This window comes from Ictidomys tridecemlineatus, chromosome 6, assembly GCF_052094955.1.
Source record: "Ictidomys tridecemlineatus isolate mIctTri1 chromosome 6, mIctTri1.hap1, whole genome shotgun sequence".
NCBI lineage: Eukaryota > Metazoa > Chordata > Mammalia > Rodentia > Sciuridae > Ictidomys > Ictidomys tridecemlineatus.
This window is the reverse complement of record NC_135482.1, coordinates 118,376,476-118,390,061: the sequence shown is the minus strand read 5'-3', so window position 1 is coordinate 118,390,061 and position 13,586 is coordinate 118,376,476. Positions and strand designations below refer to the sequence as shown.

Sequence of the window (13,586 nt, the reverse complement as noted above, 5' to 3'; positions counted from 1 at the left end):
CATGTAAAGTTCAAAATGAAAAATGCAACTCATAGTAGAAGACATAGTAGTTTTAAGAAAGAATAAAGGCAGCTAACCTAATTGTAAAATCTTCTTTGGCTGTAATTGATTTCAATTTCATTTTGCCCTTTCATGATTCCCTAAGCTGTGATGTGGCTAATGGAAGGGAGTATAGCAAAGTGGTTAAGTATGTGGACAACCCATATCTGCCTCTCGCTGATGCAGCAGAGCCTGTATGTGCCTCAAGTGAGTACCCCCCCACAGACATACACACACAACACAAACACACAGACTTACTCCTCCATGTACCTTGTACAAAGTAAGTACTGCTAGGAATGCTAGCACATTAATATATAGCTTATAATGACTATATTGGGTTAAATATGTAATTTACAATGCTGGATTGTTTCTCTCTCTCTCTCTCTCTCTCTCTCTCTCTCTCTCTCTCTCTCTCTCTCTCCTCAACTTAACGTAGGCCTTCTGATTAAGCATGAACAATTCTTTATATCAAACACCAAGCAAAAGAACCAAAGGACAGATTTTGCTGATGGCATATCTTCATAGGAGGATAGGAATCAGGCAGAGACCTGTGAATAATAATGGCCAGTAATTTGGGGAAACAAACATTAGGATTGTAAGAGTAAAAGAAGGAGACCAGTCAGAGTAAAAGAGCAAGCAGAAAAAAACAATATTAAACAATCTACTGTGACAAAGCTAAATAAAGACTCCGCACAATTCATGCACACATCTCTTTTAGCTTTTAAGACTTTTGCCTTCAATGGGATTATATCTCCAAAGATACTGTCATAATTCTTCTCATGACAACTCCTAGGTGCTATTAGTTCCTCAAAGACACAACCAAAAAGTTTATTATCTTAAATTTAAACCCTCAAAATCTTACTTTACTCTTCACACCAACGGTAGATTTCAAAGAATCACGTCTGGAAAGAAGAAGAGAAAGAGGAGAAAAAAGGAAAAGGAGAAAGAAGAAATAAAGGGGAAGAGGAGAGGAGGAAGAAGAGGAGGGGGAGGGGAAGAGGAGGAGGAGGAAAAAAGAATTGGAGCAGCAAAGAATACCTTAAGAGTCAGGGCAGAGTTTTGAGGGTATTTCATTATCTAACAGAAAACTTACATAATCTTCTACAACCTCTTTGATGCCTGAAATTGCAAGAATAACCAGCAAAGGCAAAAGAGTGGTATATTGTCCTATTGGAGAAACACCTGGAATTTGCTGCAAAACAATCAGAATAACATTAATTTGATAAATGCTTTCTGTATCTTGACCAGTCATATGACCCAGGACATAAATACAGTAGACAAATTTTATAGTTTGGATCCTTCTTCCCCTTCCCCTTTCTTATTCTCCTTCCTCCTCCTCCTCCTCCTCCTCCTCCTCCTCCTCCTCTTCCTTTCCTCTCCTCTCCTCTCTTCTATACTCTCCCCTTGTCTTTTTTCTTTTTTCTTCTTTCTCTCCTCCTCTCTCTTCCATCTTCTCTCCTCCCTCTCTGCTCTCTCCTCTCTCCTGTCTCTCCCTCCCTCCTTCCTTCTTGGCATCCATAAGGTGACCAGCCTTCTCAACCACATGCTCCCACTACAATGATGTTCTGCTTTATCTCAGGTCAAAAGCAAGGGAGCCAGCCAAACTTATATAAAAACCTCTGAAATCATGATACAAAATAAATCTTTCTTCCTTTAAGTTGACTTTCTCAGGTATTTTTTGTCACCATGGCAGAAAACTAACGCATCATGTTAAATAAAAGGGGAAGGAAGAAAATTCATAGCATATCCAAACCCTCCCTTGAGTGTGACACTGTTACCCTATGGAGTCTTTAGAGCAACTGATTAACATCTCAGTATGTCACTTTCTTCATAGGATACTCCTATGTTTCCAAAGAAATCATTCAAAACCTAAATGTTACCTTAAAATAGCATTTTTCAAAACAGAATCAGATGGTTTGGCTACTTTAACTGAACATTATTTCTGAGGCAGAGGAGAAAAATTTTGGAGTGGGAGAGTGACACTACCTACATACAAATCAATTGCTGTCTGTGCTCCAGGGATACCCCCATTATTTAAACAATGATCAATGATGCAATGAAAAATGAGGGTGTGGTGGTTTTCCAAAGGATGCAGGTAAAGTACTGGGTATGACCCCTTAGCATTCTAGATTTAGACAAGTTCTTAGGCCTGTATATCCAGGTTTGGGTCTATGTGTACTCCCTCTTATGCCTTATTATTTCTTTCTTGCTTATCATTTCTTTGACACTTAGCAATACAGAATCTATTTTGAACTCCTGAAAGTTCTTATAACAACTTTAAAAGGAATTTGTTTTGGTTTGGATCTGGGGTGTTCCCCAGAAAATGCATGTGATCCCCAATACAGCCAAGTTCAGAAGCAGGGATTTTAGGCAATGATTAGGGTTCTGATCTTATCAGTGCACTAATCCACTTTCTGGATTAATCCAGTGGTAGCTGAGTGGACTACTGAGTGATAACTATAGGCAGGGAGAACATAACTGGAGGAAGTAGGTCACTTAGGGTTTGGCCTTGGACTATGTCTGTTCCTGCCATGTATGTGTCTCTCTTTCTCTCTCCATCCCTCCTTCTCTCTCTCTCTCTCTCCCTCCTTCCTTCCAGGCTGCCAGGAGCTGAGCAGCTTTCCTCTCCCATGTCTTTGCACCATGATTTTCCACCTCACCTCAGACCCAGAGCAAGAGAGTCAGCTGACCATGAACTAAAACCTCTGATACCATGAACTCAAAATAAACTTCTCCTCGTCTAAGTTGTTCTTGTCAGGTAATTTGGTCACAGAGATGAAAAATTGACTAGTAAAGTTTGAGCAATAGAGGAAGAAAAGGAAGAAACTTTGGATTGCTTGAGGTCTGAGTTGATTTTGCCTTTGCAATATTTCTCTAATCTCTCCCTCTTCTGAGGTTCAGCTCCAAGTGGGGCATTTTGCCTAAGACTCCACCCTGTCTTGTTCCCTTAACCTTTTGATAACTTGGCCTTGGCTAATGTCTTTAGTGTCTTTTCTACTTCATCAATCCTATGTGCCAAAAATCAAATTTTTATTCTTTCTGGAATATTCTATACACTCAGAAAAAAAATTTAACACTTTCAATTTGTATTTTATTTATTTTTAACAGGTAACGCATTTACATGTTTTACAATTCAAAACAAAATTCTTCACAGTGAAAATTCTACTCTTCTCCTTGTCTCTTTGGTTCCTAATCACTGTGGTTTGAATGTGTGTCACCTAAATGTTCCTAGGTGAAGGCTTTGTCCTCAGAATAGCAGAATTGGGAGATGCTTGAAAAGGTGATGTCAAGTGGGAGGTCCTTAAATCATTAAAGCTTGCCTTAAAAGGTATTATGGGAATTATGGGACCGCCTTCATCCTCTCCCCCCACCCTCTCTCTCTCCTCCAGTTTGATATGTTGCCACTCTCTCTGATGTTCACTCCCTCCATTGCTATCCATTACCCTCAGCAGAAGCCAAACCAACAGGGCTCACCTTGAACTTTGAACCTCCAAACTGTGAGCTAAGTAAACAGTTTCTCTTTCTTTTTTTAAATTCGTTTTTATTAGTTACACATGACAGTACAATGATCTTGACATATCATACGTTTGAATCAGATGGGATATAATTTCTCATTTTTCTGAGTGTATAGGTTGCAGAATTACATTGGTCATGCAGTCATGTATATACCCACAGCAATAATAATGCCTATTTTCTAAAGTCAGTTGCTTCAGATACTTCACTGTAGTAATGCAAAGTTGACTAATACAGTGATTTTCCTCCTGAAATGCAACCAAAGCTTCCAGGTTTTTTATGTTTTGCTATGTCCTGTGCCCAAAGGCTACAGACTTAATATCAGATTTCTCCTCCTCTAACACTAAGGGTCAAAGTCTGGAAATAGAAAAAAAACCAGAAAATTATGAAGAGATTATTTTGATTGTGGGCTTCATAAGTAAACAGGAATGAACCAGATTGTGGAAAACTTTGAATTTAACTCTTTTGAACAGATGCTATTTAAAATTATTGTTTGGTTTCCTTTCAATTGTTCCTTTCAAAATATGAATAAATTATTCCATTATAAAGGAGGCATACACGATGAAAGTTGCATCCATGTGTTTTTTAGCCCAAAAATTGAGTTTCAGTGTCTCACTGAATGACTTAAACATTGTAATACAAATTCTCTTCTTACAGTATTTCAGTTTATTGTCTATGGAAACCTTTATTTCAGCTAAATGAACTTTTACAAGGGTTTTCTTAGATGTCTTAAGAATCTTAGTTTAATAACATGTACAAAAATATTACCTGCAATATGGTAATGAACAAAAAAAATGCATTAGCAGCTTTGCTAAACTGCAGATACAAATATCGAGGGAGAAATGACCACTTGCTGTACTTAGTTGTGCTGTAGGTGAAAAGAAAAAAAATGTCATTATCAGCAGATATTCTAAACCCCGAAAACATTAATAGAAAACTGAAAAACTGCTTATAAATCAAAAGTGGGTTAAACCCAAAATATGTGTATAAAACACTGGCCTTTTTCTAAAGGTATTTTGCCTTTCATTTAATGCTATTGTAATTTTTGTACATTTATTTATTTATGTTTATGTGGATTGAACAGAGGATTGAACAGAGTGCCACATACATACCAGGCAAGCACTCTACCACTGAGCTGTAACCACAGTCCCTATTTTGCCTTTTTTGAGAGTTTTCACGGTTACCTGAAAATAATCTCTGAATAAAGGAAGAATGATTTCCCCCATTTTAGGAACTAAGTGCCATTAATATAAGAAATATGGTAAACCAAGGATCAAAAACCAGGGAGTATCATGATGTCTAAATACATTAAAAGGAAAAGATGAACAGCACCATGTTGATTTCACCGATTTATATCAATGATTCATTTATTAACTGTAAAATATTTATTGAGTAATTATTGTGTGTCAGATGCTCTTCTGTTTGAGATACATCATGAAAAACATAAATATCCCTGCTTACCTTCTGATGGAGCAAGACAAACAGTAACAAATAAACATGCTAAATAAGTTAGAAATAAATACATGCTAAAATGATATGCAAAACTTACTCCATGTATTGTGTATGTATGTGTGTGTATAGGTGTGTATGTATGTGTGTGTATAGGTGTGTATGTGTGTATGCGTGTGTGTGTGTGTGTGTGTGTGTGTGTGTGTGTGTCTGAGTTCAATAAAACCTTTAATGTGTCTTGGGCAGAAGATGCTCTATATTTTCTAATGGCCTATAATACTATGACAAAACTCCTAATCAACCTCTACCTTGTAGGAGAAAGGAGAGCCATCAGTTTTTCTCCCTTCCTTCTCTAATATTTCATCCTTAAAATATATCTAAATCCATTTGCACCAATGGAAATGTCATAGAGAAGATTGTGTATAACAAAAGAAAAGCATCACAAATTAGTTGGGGATAAAATGACTGGTCAGCCAAATGGAAAATCAGGATGGGTCTCTACCTCATTCCTTACTCCAAAAGAAAGTCCATCCAGATTAAAGATTTAAAGCTAACATAAAAAGAATTACCTAGGGCTGATGAGAGTAGGAGGGGGAATACTTGGGGAAATGGGAAGTGGCCTATGTTCTGCGTCCAGGCCAAAACCTATTACTTCTCTTGTGATCCTGCATGGCATGTGGAGACCTCCTAAGACATGTGCGTACAATAAACTGTATCCTGAGTCTCTTTTATGCCTCCTCTTACGGTTGCATTTGATTGATCATCTCATGAAACAATGCAGAACATTGATTGCATCAGGACAGAACTACTGTCAAAATAAGACCTATCCATTGAGGCATATTTTTCCTCAGAAAAGAGAATACCTCTTCCTAGGAAGAATCCTACTTCTCACCAAAGTCCAACAGCTCACACTATGTTTAACTTAAAAAATAAATCCACTATTTTGGTAAAACCAAATATTAATTTGAGATAAAATTAAACAAAATAAGATTAAAGCCCATGAAAGTTGTAATACAAACCAACAGAAACATTTTTTGGAAATGAAGAGCTAAGAGACCCTCCTCACTGACCTGCGTGGGAGCTCGGGCCTAGGGTAGGCCTGAGCTCACCCCGCCACTGGAAGACATCCACTGGAGCTCAGGCTTGGCCCAGGACCACCTCCCTGACCTGCCAGGAATCCAGGGCCCAGTGTAGGCCTGGATCCGCCCTCCACACACCACCACCTGGGAGCCCAGGTCTAACCCACTTTCATCTTGAGACACTGCAGCATCCCCATAGTCTTCCCCACATAGTAGCCTCTACCTTGGGACAAAAACAGGGCCTAGAAGCAGCTGCATCTTGGAGAAGGCATCCCAAAGCCAGTAAGACCCACCCTTTCAGCCCCATCTCTGAAAGATGTTGCATCCATCTTGTGGCACCTCCACTGCCACCTCCAGTTACCTCCTGCTATTGCTTCCACCACCTATAGTTGCAGTAACATCCTTCCTGGGACATGGGTAGGGTCTAGAAGCTGAACACCAAGGTGAGGTACAGATAATCTGCACAGATACTACAAGATTATAGGGTAGAAACTGTAATACTTCATATCCATACTTCAAGAAAGGAAATCACATAGACAACATGATAAAACAAGGGAGGAATATATATATATATCATAGTATACAAACCAGTATACTACAATAACAGAACCCATGGATAGAGAAGTTGATGAGATGTCAGAAAAGGAGTTCAGAAGGTTCATAATTAAAATGTCTGTGAATTAAAGAATGACCTAAATGAGTAACTATAGGCAAAAATTGATCAGTCCAACAAAGAGATAGAGAGCAAACACAGGCATCCATTGATCATAACAACAAAGAGATAAAGGAGCAAATACAGGTAGCAAAAGATTACTGCAAGAAAGAGAGATTCTAAAAAAAAAATCAGAAATCCTTGAAATGAAGGAAACAATAAACCAAATTTAAAACTCAATAGAATGCTCAGCAACAGACTAGACCACTTGGAAGACAGAACATCAGATAACAAAAATAAAGTATACAATCTGGAAAATAAAGTTGACCACACAGTAAAGATGGTAAGAAACCATGAGCAGAACATCCAAGAATTATGGGATAGCATCAAAAGACCAAATCTAAGAGTTACTGGGATAGAGGAAGGCACAGAGCTTCAAACCAAAGGAATGCACAATCTCTTCATTGAAATAATATCAGAAAATTTCCCAAACATGAAGAATGAATTAGAAAATCAAATACAAGAGGCTTACAGGACACCAAATTTACAAAATTACAACAGATCTACACCAAGGCACATTATGCCTAATAGATAAGGATAGAATCTTAAAGGCCACAAGAGAGAGGAATCAGATCACATATAGGTGGAGACCATTTCGTATCTCAGCAGATTTTTCAACCCAGACCCTCAAAGCCAGGAGATCCTGGAACAACATATAACAAGCTATGAAACAAAATGAATCCCAACCAAGAATCTTGTATCTAGCAAAATTAAGCTCTAGATTTGATGATGAAATAAAAACCTTCTACAATAAACAAAAGTTAAAAGAATTTCCAACTAGAAAGCCTGCACTAAGAACATCCTCAGCAAAATATTCTATGAAATGGAATTGAAAAACAAAAATGAAAATCAGCAAAGAGATTATTACACTAAAGGGAAAACTAATCAGAGGGAAAACCAAGTCAAGTTAAATACTAAAAATAAACAAATCATGAAATATAAATCATGTCTCAATAATAATCCTGAATGCTAATGCCCTAAACTCACCAATCAAAATATTGGAAGATTAGACTTTAAAAAAAAAAGACCCAACAATATGCTGCCTCCAAGAGACTCATCACATAGGAAAAGACATCCACAGACTGAAGGTAAAAGGTTGGGAAAAAGCATACCACTCACATCAATTGCAGAAGCAAGCAGGGGTGTCCATCCTCATAAATAAAGTAGATTTCAAGCCAAAGTTAATCAAAAGGGATAAAGAAGGATATTTCACACTGCTTAAGGGAACCATTCATCAACAAGATATAACAATAATAAATATATATGCTCCAAACAATGGAGCATCTACATTTATCAAACAAACTCTTCTCAAGTTCAAGAGTCAAATAGACAACAACAAATAATTTGGGGTGACTTTAACACAACACTTTCGCCACTGGATAGATCTTCCAAACAAAAGCTGAACAAAGAAACTATGGAACTCAATAATATAATTAATAACTTAGACTTAACTGACATATATAGACTATTTCATCCATCAATGAGAGAATTTGCTTTCTTCTCAGCAGCATATGGATCCTTCTCTAGAATAGATCATATATTATGCCACAAAGCAACTCTTAGCAAATATAAAAAAGTAGAGATACTACCCTGCATTCTATCAGGTCATAATGGAATGAAATTAGAAATCAATAATAAAATAATAAATAAAAGCTACTCCAACAACTGGAGACTAAATAATATGCTACTAAATAAACAATGGGTTGCAAAAGACATCAAGGAGGAAATTTTAAAATTCTTAGAGGTGAATGAGAATGAGAAAATAGAGACAACATATCAAAATCACTAGGATACTATGAAGGCAGTTCTAAGAGGAAAGTTCATTGCATGGAATTCATTCCTTAAAAGAAGAAAAAAGTCAACAAATAAATGACCTAAAATAACATCTCAAAGCCCTAGAAAAAGAAGAACAAATCAACACAAAAAAATAGTAGAAGACAGGAAATAATTAAAATCAGAGCTAAAATAAATGAAATTGAAACAAAAAAAATTGACAAAACAAAACGTTGGTTCTCTGAAAAAATAATAAAATTGACAAACCCTTAGCCATGCTAATGAACAAAAAGAGAGGGAAAACTCAAACTACTTACATATGTGATAAAAAAGGAAATATCACAACAGACACTACAGAAATACAGAAGATAATTAGAAATCATTTTGAAAACTTGTTTTACAATAAAATAGAAAATATCAAAGGCATCAACAGATTTCTGTAGTCATATGATTTACCCAAATTGAACAGGATGATAAACACAACTTAAACAGATCAATGCCAAGCAATAAAACAGAAGATGCCATCAGAACTCTACCAACTAAGAAAAGCCCAGGACTGGATGAATACACAGCCAAGTTATACAAGACCTTTGAAGAAGAACTAATACCAATATTCTTCAATTTATTTCAGGAAACAGCAAAGGAGGGAGCACTTCCAAACTCATTCTATGAGACCAAGATCATCGTGATTCCAAAACCAGGCAAAGACACATTTAAGAAAGAAAACTTCAGACCAATATCCCTAATGAATATAGATGTAAAAATTCTCGATAAATTTCTGGCAAGTTGCATACAAAAACACATTAAAAAGTGCACCACAATCAAGTGGGGTTCATCCCATGGATACAAGGTTGGTTCAGCATACGGAAATCACATCAATAGACTTAAAGATGAGAATCATATAATCATCTCAATAGATGCAGAAAGAGCATTTGACAAAATACAGTACCCCTTCATGTTCAAAACACTAGAAAAACTAGGGATAGCAGGAACATATCTCAACATTGTAAATGCTATCTATGCTAATCCCCAGGCCAACATCATTCATAATGGAGAAAAATTGAAAGTATTCCCTATAAAAACTGGAACAAGACAGGAATGCCCTCTTTCGCCACTTCTATTTAACAGTTCTTGAAACACTGGCCAGAGCAATTAGACAGATGAAAGAAATTAAAGGGATACACATAGGAAAAGAAGAACTCAAATTGGCACTATTTGCTGATGATATGATTCTGTACCTTGAAGACTCAAAAAATTCCACCAGAAAACTTCTAGAACTAGTAAATGAATTCAGTAAAGTAGCAGGATATAAAATCAACACCCATAAATCAAAGGCATTTCTGTGTGTAAGTGACAAACCCTCTGAGAGGGAAAAGAGGAAAACTACCCATTTACAATAGCCTCAAAAAAATAAATAAAATATTTGGGAATCAACTTAATGAAAGAGGTGAAAGACCTCTACAATGAAAACTACAGAACCCTAAAGAAAGAAATTAAAGAAGATCTTAAAGATAGAAACATCTATCTTGTTTTTGGATAGGCAGAATCAATTTTGTCAAAATGACCATATTACCAAAAAATCTACACAGATTTAATGTAATTCCAATGAAAATCCCAATTATATTCCTCATAGAAATAGAAAAAGCAATCATGAAATTCATCTGGAAAAATAAGAGACTCAGAATAGTCAAAGAAATCCTTATCAAGAGTGAAGTAGGTGGCATCACTATACCAGACCTTAGACTATAGTACAGAGCAATAGTAACAAAAACAGCATGATGTTGGCACCAAAATAGATCTATAGACCAATGGTACAGAATAGAGGACACAGAGACTAACCCACAAAATTACATTTATCTTATATTAGACAAAGGCGCCAAAAATGTACATTGGAGAAAAGATAGCCTCTTCAACCAATGGTGCTGGGAAAACTGGAAATACATATGCAACAAAATGAAATTAAACCCCTATCTCTCACCATGCCAAAACTCAACTCAAAGTGGATCAAGGACCCAGGAATTAAGCCACAGACACTCCTGGAAGAAAAATCAGGCCCAAATCTCCATCATGTCGGATTAGGCCCCAACTTCCTTAATAAGACTCCTATAGCGCAAGAACTAATATCAAGAATCAATAAATGGGATGGATTTAAACTAAAAAACTTCTTCTCAGCAAAAGAAAAATAAAACATCATCAGTGAGATGAATAGAGAGCTCCAATTTGGGAACAAATTTTTACCACATGCACATCAGACCACTAATCTTTAAGGTATATAAAGTACTCAAAAGTCTTAACACTAAAAAAATAAATAACCCAGTCAATAAATAGCCCAGGGAACTCAACAGGCACTTCTCAGAAGATATACAATCAATCAACAAATACATGAAAATACATATTCAACATTTCTAGCAATTAGAGAAATGCAAATCAAAACTACTCTAAGATATCATCTCACTACAGTCAGAATAGCAGCTATTATGAAGACAAACAACAATAAGTGTTGGCGAGGATGTGGATGAAAAGGCACATTCATACATTGTTGGTGGGACTGCAAATTGGTACAGCCAATATGGAAAGCAGTATGGAGATTCCTTGGAAAATTGGGAATGGAACCATTATTTGACCCAGCTATCCCTCTCCTCGGTCTCTACACAAAGGACTTAAAAAGAGCATACCAAAGGGACACAGCCACATCAATGCTTAAAGCAGCACAATTCACAATAGCTAAGCTGTGGAACCAACCTAGATGCCCTTCAGTAGATGAATGGATTAAAAAATGTGGATATATTCACAATGGAATATTACTCAGCAATAAAAGAGAATAAGATCATGGCATTTGCAGGTAAATGCAATGGAGAAGATAATGCTAAGTGAAGTTAGCCAATCCCCCAAAAACAAATGCTGAATGTTTTCTCTGATTTAAGAATGCTGATTCATAATGTGGTTGGTATGGGGGTAGGACATGGGTGGATTAGATGAACTCTAGATAGGACAAAGGAGAGGAAGGGGTAGGGAAGGGGCAGGAAGGTCAGTGAAATGAGATGGACATCAATACCCTAAATATATTGTATGAAGACAAGAATCATGTGACTCTACTTTGTGTACAACCAGAGATATGAAAAATTGTGCCCTATATGTGTAATATGAATTATAATGCATTCTGCTGTCATATGTAACAAATTAAAATTTTAAAAAATATTAATTTGAAAAAAAAATCATGAGGGACTGGGGTTGTAGCTCAGTGATAGAGCGCTTGCCTAGCATGTGTGAAGCCCTGGGTTTGATCCTTTGCACCACATAAAAATAAATAAACAAAATAAAGGTATAAAAAAATCATAGGGCTGGGGCTGTAGCTCAGTGGCAGAGCACTTGCCTAGCATGTGTGAGGCACTGGGTTTGATCCTTTGCACCACATAAAAATGAAACAAATAAAATAAAGGCATGCTGTCCATCTAGCAAAAAAAAAAAAAACCTTTTTAAATCATGAAAGTTTGTTTCATCCCTGATTATAATATTTACATCCCATATTACATTGATTTAAGCTAAAAAGAAACTTTACCAATCAGTTAATTTTTAAATTACTTTTTATTGTGGAGACTTTTAAATATGCACAAAGATGGAGAGACCAGGCAATGAATCCCCATATTTATATCCCAGCTTTAGCAAGTATCAACTTGTGGCCAATTTTGTTTTGTTCATGCCCCCACTTCCTCACTTCTCCCTTGCATTACTTTGAAACAAATCCCATACATCATGCAATTTCATCTGTAAAATAAATTCAGAAAAAATTTATGGATAACTTTTATTAAACTATTTTTTTCATATATGTAACCAGAAGTTTTTAATATCTAAAAATGAACATATTGGCAAATTCCCTAAATAAATTTAAGCAAGGTAAGTCATAAGAATAACTATTTAGACGTCTGAATTTGCATCACCATCTTTGATACCCAAGCCACATCCATCCCTTCACCTCTCAACATACCCACTTCTTTGTGTTTCTTCTGTTCTAATCATGTGAGATCCCTCTTGCATTTTAATCTGACCTTGCCACTACATAAATGGCTTGGTGCCCCAAAACAAATGATATACTGTTTTCCTGCTTTGGTTTCATCTACTATCAAATGGGTTGATTATCTCCTCTGGGAAAAATAATATGAAGATAGCTACAGTAGTTGTCATACAATGTGCTGCTGCAAATAATTCACAGGAAAAAGATACTAAACATTTCATTTGAATGTTCTAATCTGAAAGAAGAAACTTAAGCTTTATTTATATTTATACACAGGTTGACACTGGAGCCTTCACATGTTCTGTATGACATGTAATTAGAAATGAATTTCTTTTCATTTATTGTCTTGAGATTTTTGTTCCTGAATTTTAGGATTCATCTCTCTCATTTGTTCTGGGAAACTTGGACCATGATTTCTTTGAATAATGAAAAATAATGTCTATATCATTCCCTTAAACTCTCATTTTGGAACTCTAACACAGACTAGTGCTGCTAACTCTGCCATGTATGTGTCTGAACTAGTCCTTAATATTTTCCAATTCTTCATCTTTCTCTATTGCAAGAGTATCATATCTATATCAGGAGCATTTTCTCCTATATATTTAATAGTATATATTAAGTCTACTTTTGGTTGTATCTCCCCACTTCCTCTTTTTACCTCATTCACTGAGATTTTTTCAAAATAGATTATCATATTTTTATTTCTAGGTTCTATTTGTTTCTTTTCTAGATCTACTCAGGTCTTTTTTAAAGTAGTCTTTATACTTTCAACATTCTCTTTATTCCTTTAATCATATTATGCTATTGTGTTTCGTAGAAAACATTCTAATTTTATAGTCTGTACACGATACTTCTACTACTTGAAGTCTTTATAGTGTCTATTTGTTTCATTCTTTATGTTTCCTCTCACTAGTGAGACCTTGCTTTTTCATGCGTTGTTAGCTTTTTAGCTCATATTTGATCAAACTTGATCTCTGGGAATTTTTTCAGGCCCATACCAATGAATACT

At 36.0% G+C, this 13,586-nt stretch overlaps 1 protein-coding gene across 33 annotated transcripts in view; it reads right to left on the bottom strand.

Annotated features, from left to right (window-relative positions):
* LOC101976208 (phospholipid-transporting ATPase IB-like) overlaps positions 1 to 13,586 on the bottom strand; it is a 267,727-nt gene that overhangs the window by 154,631 nt on the left and 99,510 nt on the right. For 25 of the 33 annotated variants that reach the window (XR_013423261.1, XR_013423265.1, XR_013423264.1 and 22 more), the window contains 2 exons: positions 4,321 to 4,420; positions 1,133 to 1,231 (listed from right to left, as the gene is read on the bottom strand). The exons of 7 other annotated variants lie outside the window; for them this stretch is intronic. Coding sequence is in view for 22 of the 26 variants with exons in the window: in XM_078015651.1 (XP_077871777.1) it covers positions 1,133 to 1,231; positions 4,321 to 4,420 (199 nt within the window). In the remaining 4 variants the exon portion in view is untranslated. One more of the 33 variants, XM_078015668.1, reaches the window with a different exon arrangement.